Source organism: Medicago sativa, chromosome 3, assembly GCF_051527215.1.
Source record: "Medicago sativa cultivar Bolivia chromosome 3, Bolivia_mono, whole genome shotgun sequence".
Taxonomy (NCBI): Eukaryota; Viridiplantae; Streptophyta; class Magnoliopsida; order Fabales; family Fabaceae; genus Medicago; species Medicago sativa.
This window is the reverse complement of record NC_140751.1, coordinates 65,398,913-65,414,356: the sequence shown is the minus strand read 5'-3', so window position 1 is coordinate 65,414,356 and position 15,444 is coordinate 65,398,913. Positions and strand designations below refer to the sequence as shown.

Here is a 15,444-nt window from a genome sequence, read left to right as displayed (position 1 = left end):
ACTTTTGACTTGAGTGTTTTCTTCTAATCCTCATATTGTTAAGTGTGATAAAACCTTTTAGAAAAGTTGACATGATGTGAGGATTATAGGTCATACACCTATCTGGATATTATGATAAGTTTTAGGAATATTTTGTCACTTTTAGGTTAAAAATTTCATTAACTTTTGCCAAGTTGTTTTTGTAGTATCCCTTTTGCTCATAATTTTCAATTCCTATTATTCCTTATGCTACTAACCATTTTATTTCATGTTTCATGCACCATAAAGCATTCCATACTTCATCCCTTTCTTCACTTTATTCCTTGCATTTTAAATTTTACCAAGGCTTAGAATGTAGAAACTTAGGAATTTTTGTAAAATTTTCTTCTTATGCATTTTAATTCTTGCAAGACCATAGAATGTATCTAGGCCAATGATGTAAAGGACAATGGACTCTAATGATGTACACCGACACAAGCACCGACACATGCACACACATCACATGGATATTTTAGATGTATGTTTAGGGAATGTATGTTTAGATGTATGTTTAGGAATCGCGATACTTAGAAAAATCCTTTTCTCCAAAAAATATGAACAATATCACTCAAATAATTTCCTAATAAACTTTGGGATCCAAATTCCCATTGATTTTCCCTTTCTTTTCTTAAATAAAATCTTAATGAATTTTAATCATCCTTTGACTTTCTTTTGCAAAATAACTAATTCAACCTCACAATTTCACAATCTTATGCCCTTGAGGCCTCTCTCTCTTATTCTTCAAAATCCCATTTTCAAACTTAAAATCAACCAACAAAAACAAAAATAATTTTTTTTGGAAGAGAACTACGGTGGATTTGATCCCTTAAACGGGTACGTAGGCAAGGAATCAAAATTCCTTCAATTCAAATAAAATAAAAATTCAAACACATTCTTCTCCCTCCAATTCTTCATTTAGAAAACCTTTAGGCTTAATATCACTTTTAAATAGCATTTAAAAATAAAGCGCGCGCGTAGAAATTAAAGACGGTTCCTATAGGATACTATAGTCGTTATGGGTGCCTAACACCTTCCCGTAGCGAAAACAACTCCCGGACCTCGATTCTCAAGGGTTTTGCTTACTTTTTCCCTTCCCAAGAAAACATAAGATATCACCGATTAAAAAGGTTCAAAACGTAATCAATGTTTGACACCCGAAAACCAAGATAAAACACATAGTACAATTGTACAACCACTACCTTCACTACTCCACTCCTTATGTCTGCAGTAGTACAATATAACAGTTGTGACTACGCTGGTTACTCTCTATTCATGGAATGAATTTGAAATTGTTCCTTCATAGGACAATAACTTAATCAAGCAACAGATCATTGGTGATTATCAAGCTTCAAAACGACTCTGTTTGATGTGTTGGCAATCCTCAACGTAGCGTTCACACCTCTATATAAAGGAGAGAAGACTTGAAGATTAAAAGAGAATCGCAACAATTTTACAAGTGCCAAAACTCTGCTAAAATTGTTTCACATCAAAAGTTCACTTAGAATTTCTTAACAACTTTCATATCTTAGAAATTATAGAGTCTTAAGAGTCTGTATCTGATTTGTATTGTGAACACCACTGATTGTATATCAAGTGTTCAACCTCAAACATATTTATGTGTAATTGTGTTTGTTTAGAAGTCTCTTGCTTTTGTGCTTGAGCATAGGAAGTCTCCTGCGTTTGTGCTTAAGCATAGGAAACCTCTTGCTTTTGTATTTGAGTAGTTGGAAGTCTCTTGCTTTTGTGCCTTTTGTGCTTGAGTAGTTTGAAGTCTCTTGAGCATAGGAAGTCTCTTGCGTTTGTGCTTGAGCATAGGAAACCTCTTGCTTTTGTGCTTGAGTAGTTTGAAGTCTCTTGCTTTTGTGCTTGAGTAATTGTAATCAGATATTAATTTTAGTGAACTCTCCTTGGAAGTGCAAAGGGGACAGGACTACTTCCGGATTGTGGAAGGAACCTGTATAACTACTTTGTATCTTTCTCTTCTTTCTATCTCTCTACTTTATCCGCTGCATAAGACTCTGAACTTTGTTCAAGACTCCTAACTCTATCAGACTCTGAACACTGGACTGAGTTTTAAAAAGAAGAAAAAGGTAACACAATTCATCCCCCACCCCCTTCCTTGTGTTTTTCTCACCTTCGGAATGATTAATAATATGATACGCACTATACTAGATCATTCTTCTTTTCCCCCGTCGTTTTGGCATCATCCTCTTCACATGGCAACTTATCTGTAAAACATTCTTCCATGTAAAACACTTCAAAATTAGTCACCAACGCAACTCTTATATCAATGTGATCCCACTTACACACATCTACGACCTTTTGGTTGTCTTAATAAGTTACAAACCCGCTCTACTCCGTGTGTCTTCTTGGGTTATCCGTTGAATCATAGAGGTTACAAGTGGTATGATTTGTCAAACGGAAAATTAATAATTTCGAAGCATGTTATCTTTTATGAAACTCAATTTCTCTTCGCCAAGATGCATTCCCCCTCACCTGATTCTTATCACTTCCTAGATGATGACCTACACCCTTACCTTATACATCAGTGGCAAAATCAAATATTATCACTTGTCACACACAATCAACCAACACCAACAACCACAATTGATCAACCAATCCCACCAATAAACCAACAATACCCATATTATACCTCTCTGATCAGCTTATCCACTACACCTTCCTCTCTCACACAATCACCAATCCAACCACATCCACCTCCACCTACTCAAACCATCACTACCCGTAGCATGAAAGATATTGTAAAACCCTGCAAGATATTTAACTTATCAATCTCTCACTGCGACCACACTGTCTCTCACATACCTAAAACCCCCCAAACTAGCCTTAACCGATTCGGATTAAAAATCCGCAATGCAATCTGAATTTGATGCTCTTATTAGAAATCCGCATGTAAAACCCACTCTTCCAACCCTATGCTACTTTGTTACCGCCAACCGCTACTTCAGACCTCCTCTAATGTGAACTGTGAGTATATTTAATTAAGTTAAAGGGTAAAACAGTAAATTAATTTTAAAATCACTCCTTTTCCCTTGTTAACCAAAAACATTTTTAATTAAAATTTGTCTCCTCTCCTCTCATCCCCTCTTTTTAACCAAACTTATATTTAATTAAAATATATTCCCTCTCCTCTCCTTCCCTCCATTAAAATCCCTCCCCTCCCTCCTCCGTGAACCAAACGGAGTGGCAACTTGAAATATAATTATTCTCATACGATAGTTTGATATTTACTAACAATCCTTTTTTTTTTTTTTGACAAGAATACTTACAATATGTACTAATTAAAAAGGTACGCGTGTGTCCTTTTTGTTTTTGGTGGTGGCTGAGGTTTGAACCCCAAACCTTACATATTTTATGCATTGTCCATATCAACTGAGTTAAGCTCACAAGGACACACATATGTCCTTTAAAATAAAAAGGTACATGTGATTCTCCTTGTTATTCTTTTCATGATAACACTTCCGAAGAGAAGACTTTCATACAATATTTTATTTGGCACGAAGTAATCCAATGAATAATCTAATTGATTAAGAGGGACACCTCGTGTTATTATTCTTTTAATGATAACACTTCCGAAGAGAAGACTTTCATACAATATTTTATTTGGCACAAAGTAATCCAATGAATAATCTTATTGATTAAGAGGGACACCTCGTGGTAATTAGATGGAAAAAATAAATAGAACGAAGAGATCGAATATTGTGTTAGTGTATATATAAAATGAGAAAACAAAATTGGTTTAATTAAGGAAATGGTCTTTATTAATACTAGCGTCCAGACGGGCACTCTCGTGTCCATCTGTCCACTTTTTCTACTGCGCTAACGTATTAATAAGTTTCTTCCTAAATAAGTTTAGCCAATAGACACCCTCAAAAAATAGGTTAGTAAATAGCTTGTTAATAAATAAATTGGTGATTAAATGATACATAGTTAATAAATCATTAGAACTTAGGGTCATTAGAAATGCTAACACCACCCATGCCATGCTTGCCATATCGATGCCACTGCGTCGGCTTACACATTTCTTACCTTTTGTATCCATATTCATTTCTCTATGCTCCAATATCATTGTCGTCAAGGACATCTCCATCCTTCTTTTCACATCTCCCTGCCCAGTGGCGGAGTCACTCATAACCCAGGGTGGGCCACGGCCCACCCCAACCCTAAAAAAAATAATTTTTTATAGGTATAAATGTACATATTAATATATCAAGTTATATTATATATAATATGTTGCGCTATATTTCATAGTTGTACAGTGTGCTCTAGCGGTTAGGCATTGGTCTATTTAGCGCCTACTTGTTTCAAGTCCGACTCCACTAGGACCTTTGGTAATTTTTTATGCGTTTTATTTTTAATTTATCAAAAAACAAAACCATCATCAATCAGGATTCGAACCGGCGTATGCTGGTAGACAAAATGATTTCCTTGCCACCATGGTACAAAATGATTTCCTTGCCACCATGGTAAAAATCTTCTATCCTGAAGTATTGCTTTAAAGCGTTATGTATCTTAAAATCTTCTAGCTCCGCCACTATCCCTGCCTATTTCTCTTGCAATTCTTTTCGCCTTTGGTTTGCATGATTTGAAAGCTTCGTTTCAAGTTCGACTCCACTAGGACCTTTGGTAATTTTTTATGCGTTTTTTTTTAATTTATCAAAAAAACAAAACCATCATCAATCAGGATTCGAACCGGCGTATGCTGGTAGACAAAATGATTTCCTTGCCACCATGGTAAAAATCTTCTATCCTGAAGTATTGCTTTAAAGCATTATGTATCTTAAAATCTTCTAGCTCCGCCACTATCCCTGCCTATTTCTCTTGCAATTCTTTTCGCCTTTGGTTTGCATGATTTGAAAGCTTCGTTTCAAGTTCGACTCCACTAGGACCTTTGGTAATTTTTTATGCGGTTTTTTTTTTTAATTTATCAAAAAACAAAACCATCATCAATCAGGATTTGAACCGGCGTATGCTGGTAGACAAAATGATTTCCTTGCCACCATGGTAAAAATCTTCTATCCTGAAGTATTGCTTTAAAGCGTTATGTATCTTAAAATCTTCTAGCTCCGCCACTATCCCTGCCTATTTCTCTTGCAATTCTTTTCGCCTTTGGTTTGCATGATTTGAAAGCTTCAAAGGAAACTAAACATAAACATAGAAATTTAGTTGTCGTGTCTCTCTACTCTGGTGGTTTTAACCCACAATCCAAAACGGAAACTTAAGTTGGACATTAAACAACTGTACTTACTCATAGTGTTCTTTAACGATCCCTTTCCACTAGGGGTGTTCAAAACCGAACCAATCCAATAGAAAAACCGCAAATCGAACCAATCCAAACCAAAACCGCAAAAAACCGCATTTGGTTCGGATGTAATCGGATAATTTTCTTGCTCAACCGCATGGTTTGGTTTGGTTTGCGGTTTTCATTTTACCAATACCGAACCAAACCAAACCAAACCGCAACATAAGAAAAATGTTGATTAAAAGCAATACTCATAGAAACTCAATGGAAACTTTATAAAATGACATTTTTTTCTCTTGTTAGATTCTTTCTTTACTTTTTATTTAAAAATGTATTTATGTGCTATTTGAAATTTCAGAGAAAGATTAAATCTTAGTCTTTTGCATTTCTTACTAAATAGGATTATGTTTTGTCCATGTTTTTAACTTGGTTTATGTTGTTGGAAACATTGTAAAATGAAAATGAAATTGTAATATTTGAAGAAATTTAAAACATTGCAGAAAATATGTTGTGTTTAAACTTTTTAACTTGATTTTAATGTTGGAAACAAAAAATTGTATCATCTAAAAAAAACCGCACAAACCAATCCAACCCAAACCGCATTGGTTTGGTTTGGTTTGGTTCAGATTTTATTTTTAAAGTAAACCGAACTGAACCAAACCGCAAGCTTTTTTATCTTGCTGTTCGGGTGACTTTTACCCTCAAAACCGTACCAAACCGCACCGCGAACACCCCTACTATCCACAACTGCTTTCACTTTTGTTGAGTTTGTTCATTGAGGAAGCATGTGAAATTATAAATAGAAAAAAAAAACTTGAAATAAATGATAAAAGCAAATTCAGTACGCATGAAACTGGCAAATCCATAATAAATAGAAGTATAAACTGCAAACTCCATGAGTGTCCTTAATTACATTTGAAACAACCTCATATATAACCTATAAAATCAAACAAAAACAAACATAAAAAAAAATAATCGATGTTCTAAACCTTGTAAATTCTCTTCTCCCACGTGCTATTCCCCCTGTATCCACCAAAAATAATGGTCGTCATCAATCAAAAGAGAAAATAACAAAAAGAAGATTGAAATATAAAAGAAAAAGAAGTTGGAAAGAAGAATGTGTAGCCTGAGTAAGCATTAAAAAACAGAGAAAGAAACTTAGTTTGGGGACAATGGACCGGAAAAAAGACTAACAAAGGGTAAGAGTGATCCGTTGCCGCCGTTTTTGGCAAGACTCCCATATTACGGTTTTGCTATTCTCCCTTCTTTTTCACATATCTATTTTGAAAGTGAAAATCTATGTTTTATGTTATAACTGCTGCTCAGGAGTTATATTTTTGTTTGTGTGATTATTAGTGGGAAAGGCTGATTTTTTTTTTTTTTTTAATAACTCCTATCAAGTAAAGGCATTTTGGGATTTACAAAAAAAGGCAACACCAAAAAATAGTATTGCTTTTATTAATAGGTATAGAAGATTTTAAATTTAGTTTTTTGTCCTTTAAATTGCTTTACCAATTTTAGTCTTTCAAACATTTTTTCGTCATCAACTTTCTCCTTGATGTTAAATGGAGTTATTAACGTTGTTTATGTGCCACTGTCATACATATGTATTCATTTAATGGAGTTATTAACGGAGTTTTGGAAACTTGTGGTCGATCGGATTATTTACGGATTGTCAAACTGGAAAACAAAATTTCTTTCTTTGGGGGGGCGTTTGATACATCTGATATCTGTCATGTCATCTCTTCCGGTTTACTTTCTTTCCTGTTTCAAGGCACCCACAGGTATAATTTCTTCTATCGAATCTTTATTTAAAAAAAAATATAATTGGGGGGTTGTGAGGACATTAGGAAAATTTCTTGGGTTGACTGGGATTCAGTTTGCTTATCAAAGGAGGATGGAGGGTTAGGTGTGAGGAAGATGTTCGAATTTAATTTATCATTGTTAGGGAAGTGGTGTTGGAGGATGTTAGTGGATAAGGAGGGGTTATGGTATCGAGTCTTAAAGGCTAGGTTCCGGGGGGGGGGGGGGGGGGGGGGGACGGTTGAAGGAAGGAGGGAGCGATAGCTCGCTGTGGTGATGGGTGATTTGTGGTATTCGCGGTGGTGTAGGGAAGGGGGCGGGAAATTGGTTTGAGGATAATGTATGTAGGGTGGTAGGTGGAGGTTGTACTACTTTTTTTTTTTTGAAGGACAATTGGGTGGGTGGAGTTCCGTTACGTGTGAGATTTCCTCGGTTGTTTTATTTGGCCGAAAATAGGTGGGTGACGGTGGAGGAAATGGCGAGTAGAGGGTGGGACGATGGTGGCAGTGCCTGGGTGTGGGGGAGGCGCCTTCTTGCTTGGGAAGAGGATAGTGTTACGGAGTGCTCGACTTTGTTGCATAATATTCTTTTGCAGGATCGTATAATTGACAGGTGGTGGTGGCTTTTCCATCCTATTTATGGTTATTCTGTTAAAGGCATGTATCAGTTCCATACGGTGACAGATGCACTTCCTAAAAGGGGTATGTTTGACGATGTGTGGCATAAGCATGCACCGTTAAAGGTATCCATGTTTGCTTGGAGACTTTTTTGTAATCGACTTCCGACCAAAGACAATTTGGTACGGCGACGAGTTCTCCATAATGATGATAATGTGTGAGTAGGAGGTTGCGGGTCTTTAGAAACTGCGAATCACTTACTTTTTGGCTGCGACACTTTCTGCAGCGTATGGCTGCGAATCAGAAGGCTTTGAATTCACATTGCATAGTAGACAATGTGAAACGCTTATCATCCTTTGGCTTAAGTCTAATACTCTATAACAAATTTCGTTATAAGAACTAGCGAAAAGACGGGCACGTACTAGCGAAAAGACGGGCACGTACTAGCGAAAAGACGGGCACTCACGTGCCTGTCTTTCCGCTCTTTTTATTGCGCTAACGTTTGAAAATTATGAACGGTGATTTTTTTATGAAATTTTGATTTTGATTAAAATTAAAGATATAAATATTTGTTGCTTTTAAGTTACAACAAACCAAACCAACCATGATTATCTATTTCAATGACACCAACAATATAACAAAAAAAAATATAATCTATTTTTTTTAAATGACACCAACAACAATCTTTATTATATAAAAAGTTGTGTAAGGGTATAATTGGAACAATAAAAAAGTAAGTATAAATATACTCATCTAGTTTGATACACTTTTTAAATGATAAAGGAAAAAAAACTAGACATATATATTCATATCGTGTTTGTTACATTTTTTTATTTCTATCTATTTGTTACATATGTTATTTGTATTGAAATTTGAGGGCTTTTTTTGAAAGAAAAAAGTCAGCCCAAAAAAGCTGAAAGGGGTTGTTTTCTTTATATATAGTATAGATACTATATTTTTTGTGTCATTCAAAAAGATAAGAATTTATATTATATGATATTATATTTGTTACATTGTTGGTGTTATTGAAAATGATATGCTTTGTTTTTTTTTGAATAAGAAAAAGATATGCATAGTGTGTTACAATATAAAGATGCAAAATTAATTTAAGTATAATTTTTTAGGCATCTATACTTGTACTTTTAATTAAAATCAAAATTTTATAAAAATAATTATACGCATTATGCTCTTTCAAAAAAAAATTATACGCATTATGCATCACTAAAAAAAATTATACGCATTAGTGTAACAAAAAAACAGACAGACAGGCATAAAGCATTACTTTAAACGCTAACTAGACCATCGACCCGTGTTATCGCACGGGTCATATCGAAGGTAATATTTGACAGTAACATGTAACAAAATAGTTTAGTTGAATGTCATAATTGTTCTAATTAAATTCATAATATTAATTATTATAGACATTGGTACTGTACCATATCATATTATGTCCATGGCATCAACCTTGATATTGTAACATGACATCGACCCGACACAGATTTTGATCTTTTAATTGGAATGAACAATAAATGCAATTATCATTGAAATTAGGAACATAATTTGACTAACATAATAGCGAGACGGGTTAAGCTTTAAGTAATAGTGAAACGGGTTAAGCTTTATTAATAAGAGATAGGGTTCATATAGTAAAATTAAGTAGAGAAATTATGGTAAATCTAGGGCAAAATATTGCTTACGGGTTAACTTTAAGTAATAAGAAGTAATAGAAGAGACAGGTTAATATAGTAAAATTAAGCAGAGAAATAAGGGTAAATCTAGGGCAAAATATTGCTTACGGGTTAACTTTAAGTAATAAGAGATGATAGAAGAGATATTGTTAATATAGTAAGATTAAGCAGAGAAATTAGGGTAAATCTAGGGCAAAATATTGCTTACGGATTAACTTTAAGTAATAAGAGATGTGTGTGTATATATTTGCGAGGTTGAAGAAAGAAAATAAAAATATTTGGTATCATTAAATGACAGTGTGAATAAAAATATTTGTGAGGTTGTGATTATTAAATGATATTGAAATTAAATATATAAGTGATAAAAAGATAATAAAATTAAATGGAACTTCCTTAAAAAAAAAGCTAAATGGACAGGTTCAAAAAAATAAAATTAAATTAAATGGAGAAGAAAACATATTGAAATATAATATTAAAAAATAAAAGAAAAGGTTTCCAGGGTGAGTTGAAGAGAGGTGCTTGTGAAATAAATTAGTTTTTTTGAAGTAGCATTCAACAACTTTTGGTTAAATTTTATGCATTCAAAAAAGTACTTTTTATAGTAAGTACTTAATTGATATTGTGTTTATCCTAATTTATCCTTAAAAATATAGAGTAGTTGAAAAAAAGTTGGGACAAACGGTACTTTAGAACACTAATTGAACACAAGGCTTTATTAAATTATAAACATAAATTATTTAATTGACTTTTTTATAAGGAACAAGAAAGCATAAAAGTCGGGAGAGGGCCTGAACTCTATACAGCTAGAGAAAACACATGAAAAGAAAGGTAAACAAGCAGCCACAACCAGCTAAAAACAAAATTACTTGGTGAGAAGAGAAATCCCAAAGACAAAAAGAAAATCAAATAACAGAAAGCAATGAGCATTCTCCCAAATTACTTGGTGATGTATTTGGAAACCTCCTTTTTACAACAACTTTGAAAGCCAGTTGTGGTTGTACCCTTAGTTCATAGATCATGCTGCATGAACAAGATGTTGCAATTAGAGATTGTTTTTACGTCTTTTTGGTCTGGTTTGGATGCTTCACTACTAAAAAATTAGTAATTTAAGATGGAATACAGACGGACTTTAGACTCTAAATTGGTTTCAAACGAATTTGAGACGGAATAAGTTTTGTGCGAAAAACCCGCGCCGCAAATATTTATTCATCCCAAATTTTGTCTGAAATATATTTTCGGACAAATTTCAGACGGAATCAATATTGTTTAAATGAATTTCAAACAAAATTTATAATATTATTATTTGAATGAAAGTTCCCAAAATTAAATATTTTTTTATTTTGGGTTTTTTTTAATTCAGATTTGAACAAAATTATCATTATATTTGGACAATTTTTACAGTATTTTTGGATTTATTAAATATTATTTTTACAAGCGAATATACAAATTACTCCCTCCGTTCCTTTTTAAATGTCTTTTTAGAAAATTAACACTAAAATAGCGATGTGTATTTTTGCACATTTCCTTCCTATTATACCCAAATTTTAATCCACCAATAAATTCCTATTCTTTTGCAGATACTTTATCTTTCCAATAAATTTAATATGTTATCTTTCTCTCGTAACAAACAATTGTCAGTTATTATCGTTTTCGCCAACAAATTCCTATATAAAAATTATATTGATGAAACTTCTTCTTCTTCTTCTTCATCGTCATCTTGTTCTTGTATCTTGTTAAATGAGTCTTCAACTATTGATCCCTCTTCACCTCTCATCAGCAATTCCAATGAGTCTTCCACTTTTTCTTCCTTTTGAACATTCATGGAGTTTTTTATTTTTCTTCTCTCAAATCTGTTCTTTTACTTTGCACTTGAAATTTTTAACAATTGCTACTCATCTTATTTATAGAATTTTAACTCTTCTTGAAACCATTGTTTGTAACAAAATTTTGTTTAAATTTAAAGATAACAAGAAACAAACTTTGTTTAAGAAAAACATACTTTAGTTTTCCTACTAGATAGCATTAATTAGTTTTATTGAAAGAATTAAGTAATTGACAAAGGGTATAATTGACAAATCATACCCTTAAAATATCAAAAAGACAGTTAAATAGGAACGAAAATTTCACCCTAAAAAGACACTTAAAAAGGAACGGAAGGAGTAATAAACTGTGGTTTTATTTTATTTTTCTGTAATGGTTGAGCTTCCACAACGACTCAAATGTTATAAATTTGTTCCTCCATTCCACTTCCATTATAAGAGAAAAAAAAGTTCCAACAAATTTATACTTTTATGCTCATAATTCTTTTTAACTAATTTAAACGATCAAAATAATTTATGATGGTGATTTCATGCACTGTTCATCCGCCACCTTCCTCTTAGCTTTCTTCTTAATCAGGAAACCTCCAACAACCATCGATCCTAACCTTTATTGATCCTTTTATCATGAATCCAGACACTATACCATGGCCCTCCCTCACAGATGCAACAGGTCCACCAAAAAACCCAGCCAAAACTACACCAAACTCCAAAAACCCTAATATGGTTGCCATTCAACAAGCTCATCCCAGAACCAACAAAACTCCTTCCATTATCCCATGGAAATGTCTTCTAAATGAGTCAACCATCACAAATCAAACCAAACCTCATCCCCAAACCACACACAAACAAGCTAGCTTGAACCTTTGCTCAAGCTTTAATTAATCTTTATGATATCTTTGCCTCACAGTTACCTCAACCAGTAATCAAAGGTGATAACCTTGCTATTGCAAATCCTAGAAGAAGAGTATCTTACTGGTATATGAAACATGCAAGCACAATTTGCATGCAAGAATATTCTAGCCAAAGGGTTCTACCCCTCTCAGTGGTTGCATTGCGTTCCAAACTATTTGTCCTATGGAAGAATCCTGGTAAGTGAAGTATAACCTCTTTAGGGAAAAAAAATTATGAGTCATCTTTTTCTTCCTTAGAAGATGTAAAAAGGGTTAGATATATTGCTTCATGGAATCTACACCCAAGCCTTTTAAAGTTGTTTGCCTGGACTAAGGATTTTAATCCTAGTGTTCAAAATATCTTTTCAGCTCAAGTTTGAGTTAAGCTATATAGTTTATCACAGGAGTACTGGTGTCCGAAAATTTTGATTGTTATAGCCAGCAGTCTAGGTACTCATATCTGTACTGATTTTGCTTGTTCTAAGCATATGATAGAAACAACTTTCAGCCAGTTTGCAAGAGTTCGTCTGGATAAGGATGATACACAGGAACCAAGGTACATGTTTTTTATTGAAAGGTAAGGTTTTGCATTTTTTGTTGAGTTAGATTATGAAAACTTGTCTGACTTTTGTACTCATTGCAAGAAAATTGGTCATCACATTGATAACTGTAGAGTTTTTAATAATAGTCCCTCTCCTTGATGCTAAGAATCCAAAGAAAGCATAAAAGAGTCTAGAAAAGATTTTGTTCAAGTAAAGGATGAAAGGAAAAAACAGGGGAATCATGCCAAAGATCCTATTGTAGTGGAAGAGAACATTGCAACAGATAGCTTGGCTAAGAAATGAAAAGCTCCCTTTATTGATGAAAGTCCTGACAAGGCTGACACCAACAAACATAATGATGATACTGGGATTTTGAAGGAAAATAGATTTGATGTCCTTGGAAATAAGGAGGATGAACAATAACAAAATATTTTAAGCGCTATTAAGGAAGCTAATAAGGACTTAGAAGAGGAAATAAATACAAAATTGGGAAAGATTCAAAGAAAAGAAAATGATGTGACAGCTGGTAATGAGATGGAGGAAAGCTCACAAGAAAAAGACTTTGTGGATGCTACCCAACTTGAAGATCAGATTCATGTTTGGAGAAATGAAAAGGAAGACACTGATTTCTTAAAGGACAAAGCTGCTGAAAAATCTAATCTGGTTGAGTTAGAAAAACAAAACAAAGCTTTCTTAGCTCAATCTTGGGCTAATATTGCAGAAGATGACGAGGATTACATGATCTAGAAGCTCAAGATTTACCCGAGGTTCACAACAATGAAGTCTCTGGTAAAGAGTAATAATATGCAACCAGAGGGAAAAGTGGTCAAACAAAGATTTTCAGATGAAGAATTTATTCTGGAACATAAGGGGAGTGGCAAGTTCCCCATCAAGATTGGCTCTTATTAAATAGCATAACCTAAAAAACAAAATTGAATTACCTTCTAAAACATTTTGTAAACCTCTTGATCTCTAGATAACTTCCATGTCATCAAGGTCATAAGAGTAGCAGATGTGACATGACCTGCAACAAATATAAAAATAAAAGTGCCGATAATCATTTCATCATCTAGAGGTTGATTATTTTCATCCCTTATTGCAAAAAGGCATGAAATCATATCATTAGTAGAGCTTAGAATTTCTTCTGACAATTCCTCCCTTTTTTTCTTCACAATAGGAAGTATTTTGTCCACAATTCTTTCTCTGGCCTTTAGGCCTTTCCAAAGTGAAGTTCCAAGGAAATTGATGGGAAGAGAATGAATTGCTTTAAATGCTAAGATAAAATCTTCATACAAAACCTCCCTTGTTTGTTCACCTATGTCAAACAATATATTGCAAGCCATATCATAGGTCAGATTCTTCATCAACCTCACAACTCCAATTGTTTTATTATCATTTAATTCTTTAAGTAATATTGTGTTGACTAATTCATCCATCTTTTTCACCTAGTTTAGAAGGCATTCAGGTTTCAAGAATTTCAGCATTTCCCATTTAACCAACTTGAACTTGCACAAAAAATAAACACAAGTTTTAAATTGTGACCACATTTGCATCGCGATCTTTCATTTTATTGTTCTTGATAGAATAAAACATATTCTAATATCATATTGCTATTCTTGATAGATGACGTTGATAAGAGAAAAGTGAAATGAATATGTTGTAAAATTGACTCAAAGTTAGTGGGATGGAAGTCTGAAATCGTGACACGATTTTGGCACCGTGTCACGATTTTGGCAGCGTGACACGATTCGGTCACGATTTTGAGGCAGTGTGTGGGTGTGTTTCTGGAAGCTAAATCGTGACACGATTTGGGAAGTCGTGACACAATTTTGACAGATCTGAAACACTATTTAAGCACTCCATGACCCATTTGTTGGGTAAGCTTGGTGAATCTCATGGAAACCAAATGAGGGAACTTTTAGGGTTTTAGATACTAAAGGTTGATGGTCTTTGGGTGAAGTTCATAGCTTCAAGATGTGAATCTTGGAGAACCAAAAGAGGGGGCGCTCTTGGGAAAAGGGTTGGTGCCTTTTGGGGAAGATTCATGGGTTGGGAAACACATGAGTAGGGAGTCTTTTGTGAGCAACTTGGGTGAGTCTTGTGAAACCAAAAGAGAAGATCCTTAGTGAAATCAAAGGCTAAGGGTTGGTTCTCTTTTGGGGTTAGATTCTAGAGTTGGGAAACAATTGCAAACACCTTTGGTGAGTGAAAATCATTGTGTGTCTTGTCCATTGGTGAGATTGTGGAAATGGGTAGAAATTAGGGTTGTTCTTTGTGATCTTGTTAAAGCTAATTTCTTTGTAACCCATTTGTATCTCTTTGTAAGAACTCATTGATAGTGGATTGGAGAGAACAATCTCTCCCTCATAGTAGGTTATGGTTGGACCGAACTGGGCAAACATTTCTTGGTGTTGTTATCTTCTCTCTACTCTCTTTATCTTGTTTATTCTTTGGTTCGATTGTGGTTTTGCTATACACTTGGCTTAAAGACTAGGTCTAGATTGTTGTTGTATACTTGTGATTAATTTTGGTTATTGATTATCATTGATACTTGCTCCATGAATCTAAATTTCATTGATGTGAGGTTTGGAATTGACCGAATTCACAACAGAATAAAATAAATCATATCAAGGGAGACATAAGATATTTTTTGCAAATGAGAAAAACAACTAGTGTAACTAACTAACTTGAGTATTATAGTACTGTAACTAAATATCTTGTTTAGAATAGAAGAGAATTGTAGCTGACATCAACAACCTTATGTTGCGGCCACAATTGCGATTACATAAGGTTGTAGCTAACT

General features: G+C 34.0%; 1 protein-coding gene across 1 annotated transcript; it reads right to left on the bottom strand.

The window, feature by feature from the left end:
• Positions 1-13,585: 13,585 nt before the first annotated feature.
• LOC146939239 (taxane 1-beta-hydroxylase-like) lies at positions 13,586-14,077 on the bottom strand. The gene has a single exon (XM_085749745.1). It carries the CDS (start codon positions 14,075-14,077, stop codon positions 13,586-13,588), a length of 492 nt encoding a protein of 163 aa, XP_085605871.1.
• Between the last annotated feature and the right edge of the window lie 1,367 nt (positions 14,078-15,444).

What these genes read in the sequence shown, in the direction of transcription:
- LOC146939239 (XM_085749745.1), bottom strand. Translation starts at nt 14,077, where the DNA reads ATGGATGAATTAGTCAACACAATATTACTTAAAGAATTAAATGATAAT.